The following is a 16,183-nucleotide window of genomic DNA, read 5'->3' as shown; positions in this document are numbered from 1 at the left end:
GAGTCTAATTAAGCAGCTTGAAATAATTATCCTCAGAGTGAAAAATGAAACCATATATAATATTCTGTACATACTCTACACAAAGACTGTATCAACCTTTCTACAGCCAGAAGAAACCTCAGAAAATCTGTGCCTTATATTACTTAAAAGTGTTAGCATGCAATTAATTTTGCATTTCTCCAAAGGAAGAAAGGGGCGGTAAGATGGGCATGTATTAATTATTTTATTGTAAAGGCAGCACAGCACAGATTAAACAGGTGGATTAATTTTCAGAGAGTCTCAAGATTGAATTCTGGTTATGTTAGAGATGAAAAAAACCTGGTTGTTTCTTCAGATGAAAACTATCAGTATGATAAATACGTGACCGTCCTTTCCAGCATTAGGGCACTAAGTTGTCAGCATTAGAGTTCAAGATATGTTCATTATAGTCCCCCAAATCAAGTGCTGTTCATAAACTTATCTGAAAAAAACTTCTGATTTTCCACATCACATCAATTTATATTTCATTTCTGCTAATGCTCATCTCACTTATAAAAAAATGTAGTACTCATTTTTAAGTTAAGAGAGTTGATGTAGGTAGCAGTTGTTAAACTCATCCCACAATGACAGTAATATTTTTCATTTTAGATTTGGAGAATATTTTCTTTTTTATGCTAAACTTAATTTTCCAATGAATCAAAAATACACACGACTATTGAAACTACTGAAATAGCCTAGTTGCTGTGTGGAGGAAATTCTACATAAGGGAAAACCCATAAGGATACTTTCCAAACCACGAGAAGCCACACATGTTAAAGGTTAAGAACTTGCAAATTCTTCAAAACAAACATGTTTCACGAGTAGAACTTCTGTTGGATAAGCAACATAGCGAGATGCTGCCAGACTTCAAAGATCAGAGGAAAGAGTCATATTATGAAATTCCCAGAAAACTCAGCCACTTTTTCCACCAACCTTTACAAAGTATCGTGAACAACGCCTATGTTTCAGAGGCAAGAGATTTCAGTTTTATTTCCATGCCAGTTGAAGTTGCTGTAATGTAGATCAGAACAGCAAGTCTCAAGAGCCTCATCACGCTTTTTGGGACCCTTTTGATAAATTCTGCCACACTTCCAGGGCAAAAAAACCCCAACCAACAAGACAAAAGCTGAATTTTTATGCTTGTGTAATAGTTTGGTCTGGAGGAAATTAAAATTTATACATTCCTGACCCTAGATGCTATCTAGTATTCTCAGTTTACTACTGATGCAGGAAAGTTTGCAGAAATTCTCTCATCTCAGACTAAAAGGATCTGCTACAGCAGCATATCATGCATCATTCAAAAAGCAAGATCCCCAAAGATCACTGCATTTTTGTGCATGCATGAGTTTCATCATGCTCTACATAATCAGTCCATATTTCATTGATATCTAATTAACAAAAATTCAATTTGACCAAAATATGGGTTTGAAGACAAGACTCTAGCCAGTCTGAGGAAGAGAATAGCCTTTCTTTTTCCCCAGCTGTGGCCTTAAAACCACAGGATCACCTCTCCTTCTGCTCTCCCTAACCACTTTGCCATCTCTGGACCTACAGCAGGTAAGGCTCAAAAAACTGAAAAAGAAAAGAAAAAAAAAAAAAAAAAAAAAAGATTGGACAAGAAAAAGCTGATGAAAATTCTTGCAACAGCTTTCAGGAGTTCTTCATCTGCATTATATTATGGTGACTTAGGCCCCTGTCTGCTTAGCCAAGAACCCATTTATTCCAGGTTTGCCCCACAGATTTTGGCCAAATGTACCACCAATGTAATATTACCAAACAATTTATATAACCACTCCTTAATATTAACATCTTCCAGATGAGAAAACTCCCCTACTTGCATTCCCAGTGTCAAAAGCCATCTAGCATGCCTGAAGTCTACCAAATCTTAGAAAACATTTTCCATGCCAGAACTTTCTCAAAACACGCTACTGCGAAACACAGAGATGAAATGCCGCAGTCCTCAGCACAGACTTCAGCTTGACCGGCACTGCTGACATGAGGCATGGAAACCCTTTCTCCAAGGAAACCAGCATTGCTATGGAGCTCTAAGGAGACATCGTCTTTGTCCTACCAAACGTGTTGCAGTTCTGATTATTATTGTGTACATAGGAACATCGTTATCAATGCTAAGAATGCCAGTATTTATTTCAGAAAAATCTGAGTCTAGTTTTCAATGCGTTAGCTTGTAAAATAAAGTTTAAAAAAAACCAAACAGTCATGACAAGCTTGCTTTCTACAGCTTTTACGGCATAGTTTGCAATCCACTACTCAGCCTTTCCGCAAGGGAAAGAAAATCACATGGATGTAAACGTCTAAGATTCCCCTAAATAAAATCAGGCATAGGAGGCTGGAGAAAGGGTATTACTGCAGGGGCTGGATGGAAAGAGGTGTCTGGTTTCTCTTGGACGTGTTTTCCATTTGCCAGTTGCCACACAGAGCTAACTGAGAATGGGATGCACAAGCTACACAGAAATATATATAATTAGAGGTCCAATTCTTCAGTGAACGTATCAATCTATTTCAGTGATGCGTGCAAAGGAAGAGTTTCATCAAATCCTTTTCCGTACTGCTTTTTGCCTCTACTTTTGACCACAGAAAGAAAGGTGGGCCCAAAGGATTCAACTGAAACAGGCAACGATTTTTCCTGTTGTAGACATGAGAAGTAATAGAAGTAAATCTATTGCACATGACTTAAGAGCTTGTGAATCAATGGCGAGCCCATTTAAGCTTGGCAGGAAGCACAAACCTTGCACTCGAGGAGAGGCTGTAGACAGATTATAGCTCGCAAGAGCACTGAAGACTCATCTCGATAGCCAAAGGGAGGAAAAATTAACAGAGCAGCTGGTGACGTGTTCCTCATGGCCTAGGTACCACATTACACGTCTTGACACCAATTCAGGTCACTGGTCAGAAAACTGCAGGCTCCCCGAGCCATCTTTAATGGCTCCCTGCAGAGATCATGCCCCGTATGTAACGAACAGGACGAGTGCTAAACTCTGCTATTTAAATTCAACGTTGCTACATAGAACGCAAGCCATGCTTGGCCAAAAGCCTGGCCTGCCTTATGAACAGCGCTGCTTTGGAAGCTCTCGGCATCGGCTAACGAGCAGATAGAGCGATTCTGGAACAAGATTTCCGCTAGCAGAGGATATACCCTTGGCAACTTGCGTAGAGCAACTCCTCGTCCAGCTATGCTGAGCAATTTAAAGCCTCGTATGTGCTTCCAGGCAGCCCTGGTAGAGGGGACAGTAAAAGTCTGTCTCTTTGTAGGTTCTAAGACAGGCTTTTAGATATTTCAGGGCATAGGTCTTTGTGATGGGGTTTTATTTATGCTGAATTAGCATGAGTCTTAGCAACAGGGATAACAGGTTGCTGATTACCCTGCTGCAGATATTTACTTGGTTGAAGAGCCAGTCTTCTGGGCATGCAGTCAAAGTGATACCTATGAGAAATGAGGCATGGCCAGAAGCCACGTCTAGGTTAACACTGATCTTACCCACCATCATTTATTCGAACAAATTTGACATCCTAATTCTTTTTTAAGATTTCTTAACATTTTAGCAAACCTATGCATTGTGTGATCCTGAGTTTCCTAGTTAAGTTTTAAACTTGTTCAGTGCCCATTCAGAAGAGGGACTTGTAACATCTAGCACGGGAACATAGTGGTGGATTGCTTGGACAGTTTTCTATTTCTAAATTTTTGCAGGTAGGGAGTGTCCTGAAACTCTCCCTCCATGCCAGGAACTATCCAGAAAGAAAGGAATTTACCTTCCATGAAAAAAAGCTTAGGTGATCTAATACCATAGGGTAAATTAATACACAACAGCCAAACAGATCATCTCAAACACAGCTATCTTTGGCAGCTGCCTTCTACTGCAACAGTCACACAATGCAAGCACTACCTTATAACGTCAGGATTTCATACTATATAAGAAACTTCGCAAAAAATGGCATATTTGTATGAAAGTATTGCCTCTATCTGGAGACTACTGCACTGTGGCTAGAGCGATGACTTGCACTCTAAATGTAAATGTGTGCGATTTATACAATAGCCTCTTTCCTCTCTTATGTGCTAAAAGCAGTTGCAAAACACATTATCAAGAAGTCATTACTACTGAGTTCCCGGAAAAAAGTAATGTAATGAATCCCCAAAGATATAGCCTCTATTACATATAATGGATGCACTTAAGTCATTCTTGAAAAAGACCAGCAAGCTCAAATAACAGCCTCAGACTGCTAGGTAACATTTCTCCCTGCAAAACTTATCAATCTGACCTCAGAGGAAGAAAGTTTTACAATTTTGGAGTCAAAAAAAGTGCTCTTTTTTAGATGTCTACAGCTAAAATCAGGCAGAGGTTGGTCAGGGACGAGAAAACCTATTGCAGAGGTCTATTTTGACACACAAACACCAACACCATGTAAGTCCAATGACGCAATTTATTAAGCTGCTTCTCTCTCTCACACCCACTATATCCAATATATATACAATAAATCACCTGAAGCAGGTCAGCTGCTCGTAGCTGCTGACCTTGCAGTAGATAGATTCAAAATTATTATCATCACCTTCAACTGATTCATACTGATCCTGTTTAATGGAAATGGTGAACTCTTGAAGATAACATTATATTACATTGATGTCAGTAAGATATCAAATGTGCTTTTCTTATGCCTTCTGACATAAACCATAATGCTATCAATTTGCAAAGGAAGTTTTGGATAACAGATATTCTTTGTTGCGAGTACAAGTCAGCACTTCAGAAATTCAGGCCAAAGGACAGCGCGTATTAGTTTATTGCATATTTGCACAGTGTAAGCCAAGCTACAAGCACATAACAAGTGCAGGGAAAGAAGAAAAGTTGGTTGTTGTTTTGTCAAAGAAAATGGTCAATAGCAGAAAAGTAGCACAAAGGAAATACCTTAAGATCTCGCCTTTCCAGATGTAAAAGCTCAGAGCCTCGGATGTCATGGCTGATGAAGATTTCTTTGTACTCTCCCAAACTGAGCAGATCCAGCCAAGCAGCAACTTCATCTGTGCCCCATTTTTGAACTACCAAAGTTAAGAGCAAAACCCCCTTAATTTCTACATGCTCAAATGCATCACAAGCAAAGGTTAGGCCAAAGAGAGTGGAAAACAGAGTAGAAATGCCGTGCTAGCAAAGGGAAAGGTTAGAGGTGTCATTTCCACAAAAACTGACAATTTCCTTTTTACATGCAGGTTACAGGTTAGCAGTTAACATGAGAAAGTATCTAAACAAAGTTGGGGTTCTTTGCTTTGCAGCCATGCTTTCAGCTTTACTCCAGTTTCTTCAGTAAAGCCTTTAAAACCTCATGTCCCAACAAATTCACATTAAACCATCTTAGGATCAGTGACGCAAAGTCTAATGTTGTTCTGCTTTATACCATTAATTATTAGCAGTCATCCAGGGAGAGGAGAAGCCTTCAAAAACTAATTAACATGTAAAATTAAAATATCAACCATACGTCAAATATAGCAATGGCAGCAAGCAAGTCCAGTTTTAATTAACAGACTCTAATATTCTTAATTAATGCAACAAGTATTCTTTAAGCTACTGTGTTACATAGGCCATTAAGCAGCTCTCTGTAAAACATTGTTCTCTAAGGTTAGTTGCCCACATTAGTCCTAATAAGACCACATTTATTGAAAACAAAAATAGTTATGCTACTTATTGCTATAATTTTGCAACTTCATTCAATGCTGATCAGTTTTACAATGAAGTGAAATCTGAAGTCTAATCTGAAACCTAAAGTCTGATCAACAACTGCAAGATTTTGCAGATCATGACCAACTGTCCATTAAAAAGATAAAGATGTAGAAACAGTTTTAGGACCATCTGATCACTGATTAACTCCTGGACATAATCTTAAGGAACTAAGTTCATGGATAAGAGTGGGAAGAGAGGAGAGTGGAGTTTGTTCAACTTCTAATTAAAAAAAATCAATATTGTCGATCCTGGCTTTTTGTTTGATTTGCCTCACTCACTAATATTAAAACCCGTCTGAAATTTAAGAATAACTGGTTAATTAAACCAGTGTGATAAAAGCAATTGCACATCTTCTGAAACTAACCTGAAAAACCTGAGTTGGAGCTTCACAGGGAAAAAGTGTGTTTACCTATGGCTTGTATTGCAATGAGTTAATCAAATGTAACCACCAGCAAAGACACAGGTCCTGTTGCATGATAAAACTATCTAAATATTTCTGTAGTGGTTCTTTGGCTCACTTGGAAGTCTTGGGGTCCTACCGAATGCTTTCTAAATGCACGGAAAGAAATCCTCACCCTAATGAAGATGCTAGTTAGCTCAGTTGCTTTTCACTCTGATCTTACTCTTAGGTAGAGTTCATCATGTCACCTCTTACCAAAAAAACCCCCAAAAATCACATTTTCCCCAAATGCTACTATTTTTCTTGTAATTTCAAAACACATACCAGGCTGCGGGCTGGTCTTATGCTTCTGAACTTTTTCTTTTTTAAACTTTGGCACTATGCGAAACACTGTACTTCTATTGTTTCTTTTAGCATAATCCAGAGGGGGATCCTGCATGAAAGAAGAGACATAAGTTACCTCTAATTAACAGAAAACAACAGTTAAATTACATGCTTGAGATGGTAATTCACAGTTAATCTCAAAAATTAAGACCAAATTTTACTTCCGTAAAGAATAATGTCAGGATTTAACTCTATACACGTTTCATTTATTAAATAACCATTCAAAACCTTTACATTCACAAAAGGGAAAAAAACACGAAAAAACCCCTAAGCTTAGAAGCTTGTTCACAGCAGACGGAAATGATCCAGCATCACTACTGAAATTGCCTCTCCAGGTCATGAGGGATTCTAACTTACTCTTCCCTATCAAAAGAAAATTAAGCTTAATTAGAAACAGGAAGTATTAATCAAACTCACCTCATCATCATTTGGTTGAAAAACATAATAAAGCCAAGGAATCTCAGCAAGTTTTCTCAACTCTATTTCCACGCTGTGCAAAGCATCAGACAACAGTTCTTCATGGGGAGCTTCTAACTGCTGTTTATAAACAGGCCAGAAAAATAGTATTTTTAGTTTTATTAAGATATAACATTTAAATCCAGACATGTTGTTACCACACAAAAACAGATGACTACTTCATGGTGAGCGTAAACAAATGATGAAAACAAATAATCTTCCAAAATTAGATTTTCCTTCAGAGATGCATCAGACCACCTTGACACTATATTCAGTATAGTCGCACACAAAGGGATGATTGAGACAGCTGAGACTTTTTGGTGCAGACCAGCTGGACCTAGCTGTCAATCACTGTCATCGTTCACTGCGCTCCTAGGTCTTCACAGAACAAAAGTTATCTGATAACACCAATACTAGAAAACACACTTGAAATGGAAACTACCAGCACAAGGGAGATAAAAACCTTACCAGAAGAGCAAGAGCCTGGAAAATCTTTGTGTGAAAAGTGGTGTAAAGAAATTGAATAGATGGTAGTAAGCCTGAGTTCTTATTTGCAAATGACAAATCTTCATATGACAGATCACTCTCGTGGTCAAGTAAGAGGATATGGATCTTGCTGAAGACGCTCCATCCTCAAAGGTCTTCCAGTGGTGATATGATACCTGCGCTACCCCTTCTAAATAGGTGAGCCATGCAGCGGTAGCCACTGCTGCTGGCTGAGGGTGGGAAGAACGGGGACCAAGCATGGAAGAAGGACACGACTGCAGCCCCAGGTGGGAGACAAAAAGCCAAAGACATCAGTGAAGGCCAAAGAGGCAAAGAAAGTGGTAACTGTAAAAAGCTTGGGACTTGCTGACCTATAGGAATTTGGCTCTGTCAACACTTTGAGAACCTCATGGAGGTACCAGTTTTCCTTAAAACCCCGGTCTGAAAACTATTCTGCAGCTGTTGTGTGAGTTGAACCCATGAAGAAGACGTAAGACAGGCAGCTGATCCCTGGAAAAGCTGTTTGGGGCTTATCTGGCATTGCTGAAACACCATTTGAGGTAAAGAGTTGAATCCTGGAACGAGTTGCTTGTAATCACTAATAAAGCAATCTGAACATCTATTTCTCTCTTTGAAGTAGTCCCAAAGCAATGCAGAATATCCTTTTAAAACGATCTAATTAAGTTATATCCTAGTGAATACATTTTAAAAATGGAGTTGTAAGAGAATCTTTGATCTCTAGTGCTGGAAAAAGATTTTGATGTTGTTGGGGGTTTGCTGATGAATTACAAGCCCCTATTAATTTATCCTGCCTAACATAAACTTCTTTCCTTTGTTTCACTAGTTTGCATACGTTACCACCTTTCAAAGAAGAGACCACCTTTAGTAAGATATTGCTGTTTAGTATAGTAATACTGGAAATCTAAGCTCCCTCTTGCTATCATGTTATTTCCTCTTCTAAAGCTCACAGAATTCAGTGCCCATAAGCAGACTCCAATCTTTCTTTTGCCTTCCCTTTTTTTTCTCAATTTGAACAGTTCAGTTAATTTGGAGCACAGTGGAAGACCCACTTGTCTTTGAAGAAGTTAGAACTTCTCTTGTGTTTTCATTTTTAAGAAATTATTTAAGAAGTCATTTATTTTATATAAATGAATGAAGCAAAGTTCTGTCTTTCTCAACAAGCACTTGCCTAATTGCTTGATTCTAAAAGGAAAACAATTCCTTTTTTTGCTTGGGCCCAAAAACCCTCTCATCTGATGGCGAGAAAGTGTATGCATTGGCAATATTGCTCCTGAAATGAACCCAAAAGAGTAGTGTAATTCTGGTAAAGGAAGAGTTAGCAATTTAGGGTTAATTCTCCTCCTACAACATCTTGGAAAAGCTTCTTATTTCCAAGATGGAAATTAACACTATGAATGAAACAATGAAAATAAAGGATTGTCTCAATTCCTTCCCAAATGAAATTTTTAATATGAAAATATTTTATTTCAGTGAGCTCAGACCATTTCAGTCAGTTGAAATGAAACATTCTGTCATATTTCTCCCTTAGTACATGGGAAAATGTGCTCTGTTCCAGACTGGAAATGCTTTTTAAAAAGCAAGCATGGAAACAGTGCCTTTGGAAAATATCTAGACAAAACATAGTATTTTTTATTTTTCCCAAACTGTATTCTAGCCATAACCATCTGGGAACTTCCACAAATCAGCTTCATTTTCCCATCTTATCATTTCACTAAAAATGGTATTTATAGCTAATTCGCCATTTGATGTCATCTAGCTAATACTGTTGTGTGAACTTTTGTTAATTGTATCTTACAGGAGGTGGCAGGAATCAGTCTCCTTCTATATGTATTTACATTTCTTTTGTCTCCTTCAGGAGCCGTAACAGAAAGACTCAAGAGCCAGTAAATGGCAATCAAAGAAGCAGCTTACCAAGTAGTATATGCAACAAAGGCATCAATTTACTGCTGTCAGGAGCTTTGATCACAGAAAAGAGGGGTGAGGGAGAATTGAAGAAGAAAAAAAAAAAAAAAAAAAAAAAAAGGAAGATATTAAAGAAACAATGTCCGTCTTTGTCAGAAAAGAGACATAATTTAGAGAACAGTGTATGATGGCAGCAGCTGATGCATCAAGCAACACCCTACATTTCATCTGTCTCTGTTTTAATAGAATCAGGGACCAACATACACGCAGCTTCAGCATTTATAAAATAACATGGCGATAAGGTTAACCAGGGTGCCTTGTTATTGTGGCTGTGAAATACTGTTCTAAACAAACACAATGTCAAAGGAGCGTAATGGACATTTCTGGAAGATTATCTCGGTATCTTCCAAACGGCCTTTTTATTAAAAATGGGGTCAATGTAGACTCATGACTCATTTGCACAAACCATAATGAGAAGCAGAAGTACAACATGTAAAAATCAGAAATGGACAAATGAATCAAATTAAGCTTTGGAACATCAACAAGGGACCAGTTCAACAACATAATGAGATCACAACTGGCTACAGAAAAGGTAAGGTTTCAATGGGAAGGTTTCCATACTAACATTCTTTCCAGACTGCCTTGATAAATTACACTAGTCCTAGCATGGCACCACCAACTTAAAGCTTTTCTTCTACTTCCTTTTCCTAAACAATTTTAAAATTTAAACAAATTTCTGTATTTTGATTCCCCATTCAATCTGAAATATGGGGAATTAGTAATAGCCATTTGAAAAAAACTGATACTTTTCCCTTTTCTTGGACAAAAACATCTAATGAGTAACTTTCCCTTCTAAAACCTCATAAACTGAATCATATGATCCAGTAATAATCTCTGACTGTTTCTAGAACTTAAATGCTTATTAGCCTTTAGACCATATTAACTTTACGTTACTGTAGAATAGACACGTACTATTTATCACTTGTGGAAAAAGGTATGTGAACCTGCACCAGTAAGTTTCATACCCTGAGCTAAATGAAAACATTCCTATTGATATCCATTTTTAATTATAACAGCCAAAGAAAATATAACTGTTCCTATTGAGTATCTTCTTAATGTAAAACTGGACCAGCATAGAAAACCTGACATCTTTCTTCTCTTCACAATGTCACATGTAGAAATTTTCTAATTATACATCCAGGTACAACAATTCTTGAGCAGTCTTCATCATTTCAGGCACAGAAACACTAGCTGAAGAAGAAGATGCAAAGTCTGCAAGTACCATCAGAGGTCCACTGAACACTTACCAGCTAAAGGTTTTAATATAATTCCTGCCAGGTATTAGAACAACAGTGAGATTTACTTGCCCACATCAGATCTGTAGAACTTGAAAGTATGAGTCTGAACAGCTCTCACTCCAGGTTGTCTTTAAACTCTGAAGATGGTCACATAATAGAACTCCAGAAGTTCACTTAAATGCTAAACCTCCAGAAGATGATTTATCTTTTTCTGAGATAGGCCTCCAAGACAGTTAAGTGTGAATCAACCTCAACAGGGATACTTTTTTCTCTCCACTGACTATTAAAAAGAAGAGCCCAGGCAATGACCTTTTAGATATCTGACGTGAGGCAAGATGGATGCCAACCTAGGACAAGAATTCATAACTCATTCTGATCCAAGCCACAAATGCAGTGTAATATCCTCCAATCGGTCTTACAGGGCTTCTTATAGCATGCCATAAATCCTGTGCTGATTTAAAAAATCAGCAAAGAACAAATCACAGGTAATCTGAATGAGGGAATAAAACCATGTATTTTGTGACCTTACCAAAGGAACTCTTCCTACTAGCAGAGATTCAGTTTCATTATGTAGGGCCTTCACATTGACAGCTATCTCCATGGCAGTGTTTCTGGTAAGGCTCTGGGGAATAAAGAAGCATAAAAATTATTTGAAGTGATGCAAGTCAGAATGAGAATAAGTACTTTGGGCTTACAGCACAGATCTTAAGCATCTTCTCCTAGAAGAAATACATCAGTTTAGCTTTACACTGACAACTTCTTCGGCACTGAGTATAGAAAACAAAAATATAGTATCTGTTTACTGTCTTTTCCTCAACTTCATTTAAAATGACCTTATACAATCCTGAAGATCATCAAGTGACCAGCCACCTGTGAGACGAATCCATGATTTTTATGGATGACAAAGGCCAGCAGAAAAGTTCTGGGCCTCATTTAACAACGACTGTTGATCTGAATTGTTCACCTTATCCTTAGCAGAAGTAAGCTCCTAACCATATTTTAAGAAGCAAAGGCTAATTAATATATTTACCGTATGAAAATTTAGGTTAGATATCGACAGCCTCTACCTAATTAATCTTTTTTGGGTCCAGTCCCTGAAAACACCCAGATTGTCTAGTGTGAAGAGAGAAACCAGGAAACTCTTTTCCCCTCACTCCCTTTGCAATCTCTGCATAGCACTTGGATAACAATTAAGCATGAAAATTTCTGTGAATGCATCCAGAAGAATCGACCTTTATGTAGTAACAGCATTTGTTCAGCCTTTGTCATGCCTCCACTCTGTGTCTGGGGACATGCCTACACAGTTGTCCGCAAGCAGATGTGAGCTTACTTTGCCTATTGTTTTTGGTGTTTGCTGACCTGAGCTTGTTTTATTCATGCTCAGAGCTACATTAGTACACCACCTCACTTGATTTAATAAGTGCTACTGCATCACTTCAGGATGAGCACCCCTGGCTGTGGACTACCGTTGCAGATGGAGCAAATTCTTGACTGCTTCCAAAAGGCAACAGACGTACACTTACCGTGCCCCTACTCCAAACTCCCTATCTCGCTTTCGAATGCTCACTCCCCCTGCAACAACACCCAGGTGGTCTGCATTTTAAGTGTCATTAATGTCCCTTTCTAACGTCCAATGTTCACAAAAGAGAATATCAGCTGGGGAGGACGCTGATGAATACAGAAACTGCACTTTCTGCCTTTTCAGATATTGTATTGATCTAACACCAGGATAGGACTCTCCTCTTTGATACTCTTCTGTAAAAAGGCACTTCTCCTACCTCCCATTCCTGGTATTATTAATAAATTTCAGAATCATTGAACATGATCTCTACCAAATTCATCAGCTATGGGGTGTTTCCCTATGCATGTGAAGGGCTGAGACTCCCTGCTGCCATGCAGAGCAGCACCTTCAGAACTGGAAGTAACTTTCCCTTTACTTTCACCTTAGAAAAAGTGGCAAAAAAAGGGAGAAGATACCGCAAGATACAACATCCATTCATCTGTTAAGCAATTCCATTTAAATTTGAGTGTGTGTATGCATATTCAGGAGACTCGTTTATCAAAAATTTCAAGAATTATCATCCAACTTGTTTTAATATGGGGACAGGGAATACAATACAGCTCACGTGTCACAAGCTTATGCACACAGATATTATAGCTTATTTGCTTATACATAAATCTCTGTTCTTCCTTTACCTCAGGAAACCTTGGGTTGGCTTTATTTAATGCATGTGAACATGCATTAACAGCATGAGCAAGCTCCTGCTCCAAGAGGCCATGTATTTTTGCTGCTTCACAGATCCTACAAAAACATTAAAAAAGAAAAAAATATTTCTTACTTCCTTTAAAGAATAAGTCTTAAGACTACACAACTTTATCAGATGAGAAAATATACAAAGATATGTTTCACAAAACACTTTAAAAAAAATATAGTCCTTTATAACAAAAGTTGAAATAAAGTATCTCTTCAAGCACTACAGCACCTCATATAAATGTTATACATAATGCAGATCATTTATTCTCCTATGAAATACTGAGACACATTTATTTGTCTTAGAACACAAATGCTACGCAAAAATTGTACCAAAAAATATTGGGGCTATTAATTCAAATAAACTATAGAGGAAAACCTTAGCACATTAAGATAACTTACTTGAAGTTACCTTAAAAACCATTACACCTATTTCAAAAGGCATATCCTTCATATGTGACATTAAAATTGGCTGCAATAATTTGAGATTATGGGAAGTCCAGCTGTAATTACAACCTCAGGACAATCTCTAGAACAGTAAAGTTTTTAAGCTGTCTTGGTTAAATTTCACTTTGGTTAATTTATAACCTAAATTATTCTTCTATGTCTACTTAAGTGACCAGTACAGTATAAAAAGAATTCTTCAATTCCTTTCTTATATTATCTGTGCATCTCAACACATACTCCAAGAATTCATTTTGATGCTCGAGATAATTTGTTATCATGATGAACTGAATAGCAGCTTTATAAAAGGTTCTGATTTTTTTAAAAATATGCTTTTCTTAAAAAAACTAGGGTTTTTTTTTTTCTCTTAAAATTGAAGTGTCTTCTTTATTAAAATACTTCCATCTCAGGAAGAATGTAGATCTTGAAAATAAGTAAGGCTGTGGAATCAGTTTTATACCATCAGCTCACTATCGTCTCAGCCCACACAAATTACTGAAGTGTCCAGGGGCACAGAGATGAGATTTTGAGCATTAGGAATGAAATAGAAAGCTGCAATAACAATGAATGAGTGGATGAATGCAAACGGTATGAAGATTTTATCTGGCAATTTGGGGTCCTTGAATGTTGGTGTGTTAACTGTTTACTTGACAATATTTTAATAAAACTTTTACGTTTATTGAAAAGTGCTCATCTTTTTGAAATTGTGAGTAACAGGCATTAAGGGGAAATAAGGTCAGGAGAAGTTAACGTGAGGTGGATACATCCACACTGGTGACTTCTGAAGTTGACTTCTAAGGGTTTTTTTTTTAATAAATATATTTTTGATTTTGCATACGAGAAGTTTCAATGAAAAGCCTCTCTGCCAAGAAGCTTTCCAGTTTTCCATTTCCACTGCTCCTTCAGAAAGTCCATTTTCACAAAAAAAACCCCACCCATAAACACACAAAAATAAAATTAACATAAATACATAAGAAAAGCATACATAAAGAAGCTGAGCCTTAAAAATAAATTAAAATAAAATAAAATTTAAAAAATAAAATAACTGATAGAGCAGCAGCTAAACATTAATCAAAAATCAGGGAAAATATACACTTCTAAGTCTATGTATGCATTTGCATGAATAATTCAGTCTTGGTGTCTAGGTTGCCAATCCAAACTTACTAATTTTACTGTACCTGGTAATAAGTTCTTCTGCAGCTTGTGAGCACAGCTGGATCTGTGCAACTTCGTCTTCTGTAGCCAACTCAACAGCCTGCTGAGGGTACAAGGGAGATCGAATGACAGGTTTACAGGAATCATACTTCTGTTTGTCTTCCCAAGACTTCAGGGTGTTTTCAAAGGCCTAATCAAAATGAATTATACATTCAGTTCACAGCACTAGGAGTATTCTTACTTATTAAAAAATATAATTTTATATTTTATATAAATTTCTTAAAATTTTAGATGAAATTAATTTAACAAATAAACAACTTTTAAATTTAACTATAATTTTAAATAAGACAAGCTGTATAAATAATAAAATTACATTTAATTTTTTTAAACTTAGTATAGAGAATAAGTCACTTCTGAAAGCTCTCTCTCCTCCCCATTATCCTCAAAAAGTGTCTTCCAAAACAATAAGAACACAAAGACAGTGATAATACAAGCATATTTTGTGCAGATAGCAAGATGCAAATCTGAAACTAACACAGGATTCAAACCTAAAAACGGTGGGAAAAAGTAACAAGTTTACTAAAATAGAGTTCAAATGCCACTAACTCCACCCTAAATTCAAAATCCAGTTAGTGGATGGAGAACTCAGGGGCAGTTACGCCTTTCACACAGTAATCCTAGACAAGCGTGAACTCTCCAGTGGCTTTGTGAATAAGTTCCTGCTTGTGCCTCTTCTGTCTGAGACTGAGTCATGGGGGAGAGGGAGGATTAGTAGGACAGAGAGAGACAGGAGAGACATCTGCTGAAAGTTATTCTGAAAAATGGGCGTTATAGAACTTTGCTGTTTATGCAACTGTGCTAAAACTTCTAGTATGTGATTGTGTGTAATACACCTAAAGAAAAAGAAAGAAGAAAGAAAGAGACAAAAAGAGAGAAAGAAAGAAAGAAAGAAGGAAAAAAGAAAGAATATATAAAATTTTGACCATTCTTACTATATATTAATGAGAATACAGGAATAACACTAACAAAACTTGATAAAAGCTAACAAAGCTTTGTCACTTATACAAAACAGGAATTCTCTATCTGGCTTATTATAGAAATTATGTAACTGTAAGTAATTATGTAAGTTATATAAATAGTTGTAAAATATTTCTGTAAGCACTGTTTTGTTCGGGTTACAACAATCAAATTATTACAGAAACCAATGTTAGTAATGATATCTCATAACACACTTTCTGCAACATACTCTGTCTCGCGTTAGCATCTGAGCTCTGTTTTTATGTATGATCTTAATAACTCCTGGGGGCTGGATCCATGCCTCTCCATCAACTTGCACTGGAACGCCTTCATCACCAAGTATGGTGATCTTTACCGACCGACACTGGAAAAGAACAAACACGTTATTTTACAGAGCAATAAATACTAATGAAACCGACAGGCCACCTGAAATGTGTTGATTACCAGGAGCTGTGGCTTCCCTCCAGGACTGTCTCAAGGATGAATCACTTTTATACCTCATTCATCATTGAAGACAATTTGTTACCCGTTTAAAATTAAAACAATGTCAGCACTTTATTAATGTATAGGCTGGTGGTCATCAAGAGTACCACTGTTTGCCAGCATCCCAAACTGCTGCCAACCATGT

At 37.2% G+C, this 16,183-nt stretch overlaps 1 protein-coding gene across 6 annotated transcripts in view; it reads right to left on the bottom strand.

Moving 5' to 3' along the window:
• Window positions 1-16,183, bottom strand: part of DGKH (diacylglycerol kinase eta) — a 174,482-nt gene that overhangs the window by 12,176 nt on the left and 146,123 nt on the right. For 4 of the 6 annotated variants that reach the window (XR_011327910.1, XM_069802639.1, XM_069802638.1 and 1 more), the window contains 7 exons: window positions 15,785-15,919; window positions 14,562-14,728; window positions 12,885-12,990; window positions 11,218-11,310; window positions 6,943-7,062; window positions 6,466-6,574; window positions 4,935-5,065 (listed from right to left, as the gene is read on the bottom strand). Coding sequence is in view for 5 of the 6 variants with exons in the window: in XM_069802639.1 (XP_069658740.1) it covers window positions 4,935-5,065; window positions 6,466-6,574; window positions 6,943-7,062; window positions 11,218-11,310; window positions 12,885-12,990; window positions 14,562-14,728; window positions 15,785-15,919 (861 nt within the window). In the remaining variant the exon portion in view is untranslated. The remainder of the gene's footprint in view (window positions 1-4,934; window positions 5,066-6,465; window positions 6,575-6,942; window positions 7,063-11,217; window positions 11,311-12,884; window positions 12,991-14,561; window positions 14,729-15,784; window positions 15,920-16,183) is intronic. The other 2 variants (XM_069802641.1, XM_069802642.1) reach the window with 1 other exon arrangement.

The sequence above is a fragment of the Haliaeetus albicilla genome, chromosome 15 (genome assembly GCF_947461875.1).
Source record: "Haliaeetus albicilla chromosome 15, bHalAlb1.1, whole genome shotgun sequence".
Lineage (NCBI taxonomy): Eukaryota > Metazoa > Chordata > Aves > Accipitriformes > Accipitridae > Haliaeetus > Haliaeetus albicilla.
The sequence above is the reverse complement of the archived record's forward strand: the minus strand, read 5'-3'. Positions and strand labels throughout refer to the sequence as shown.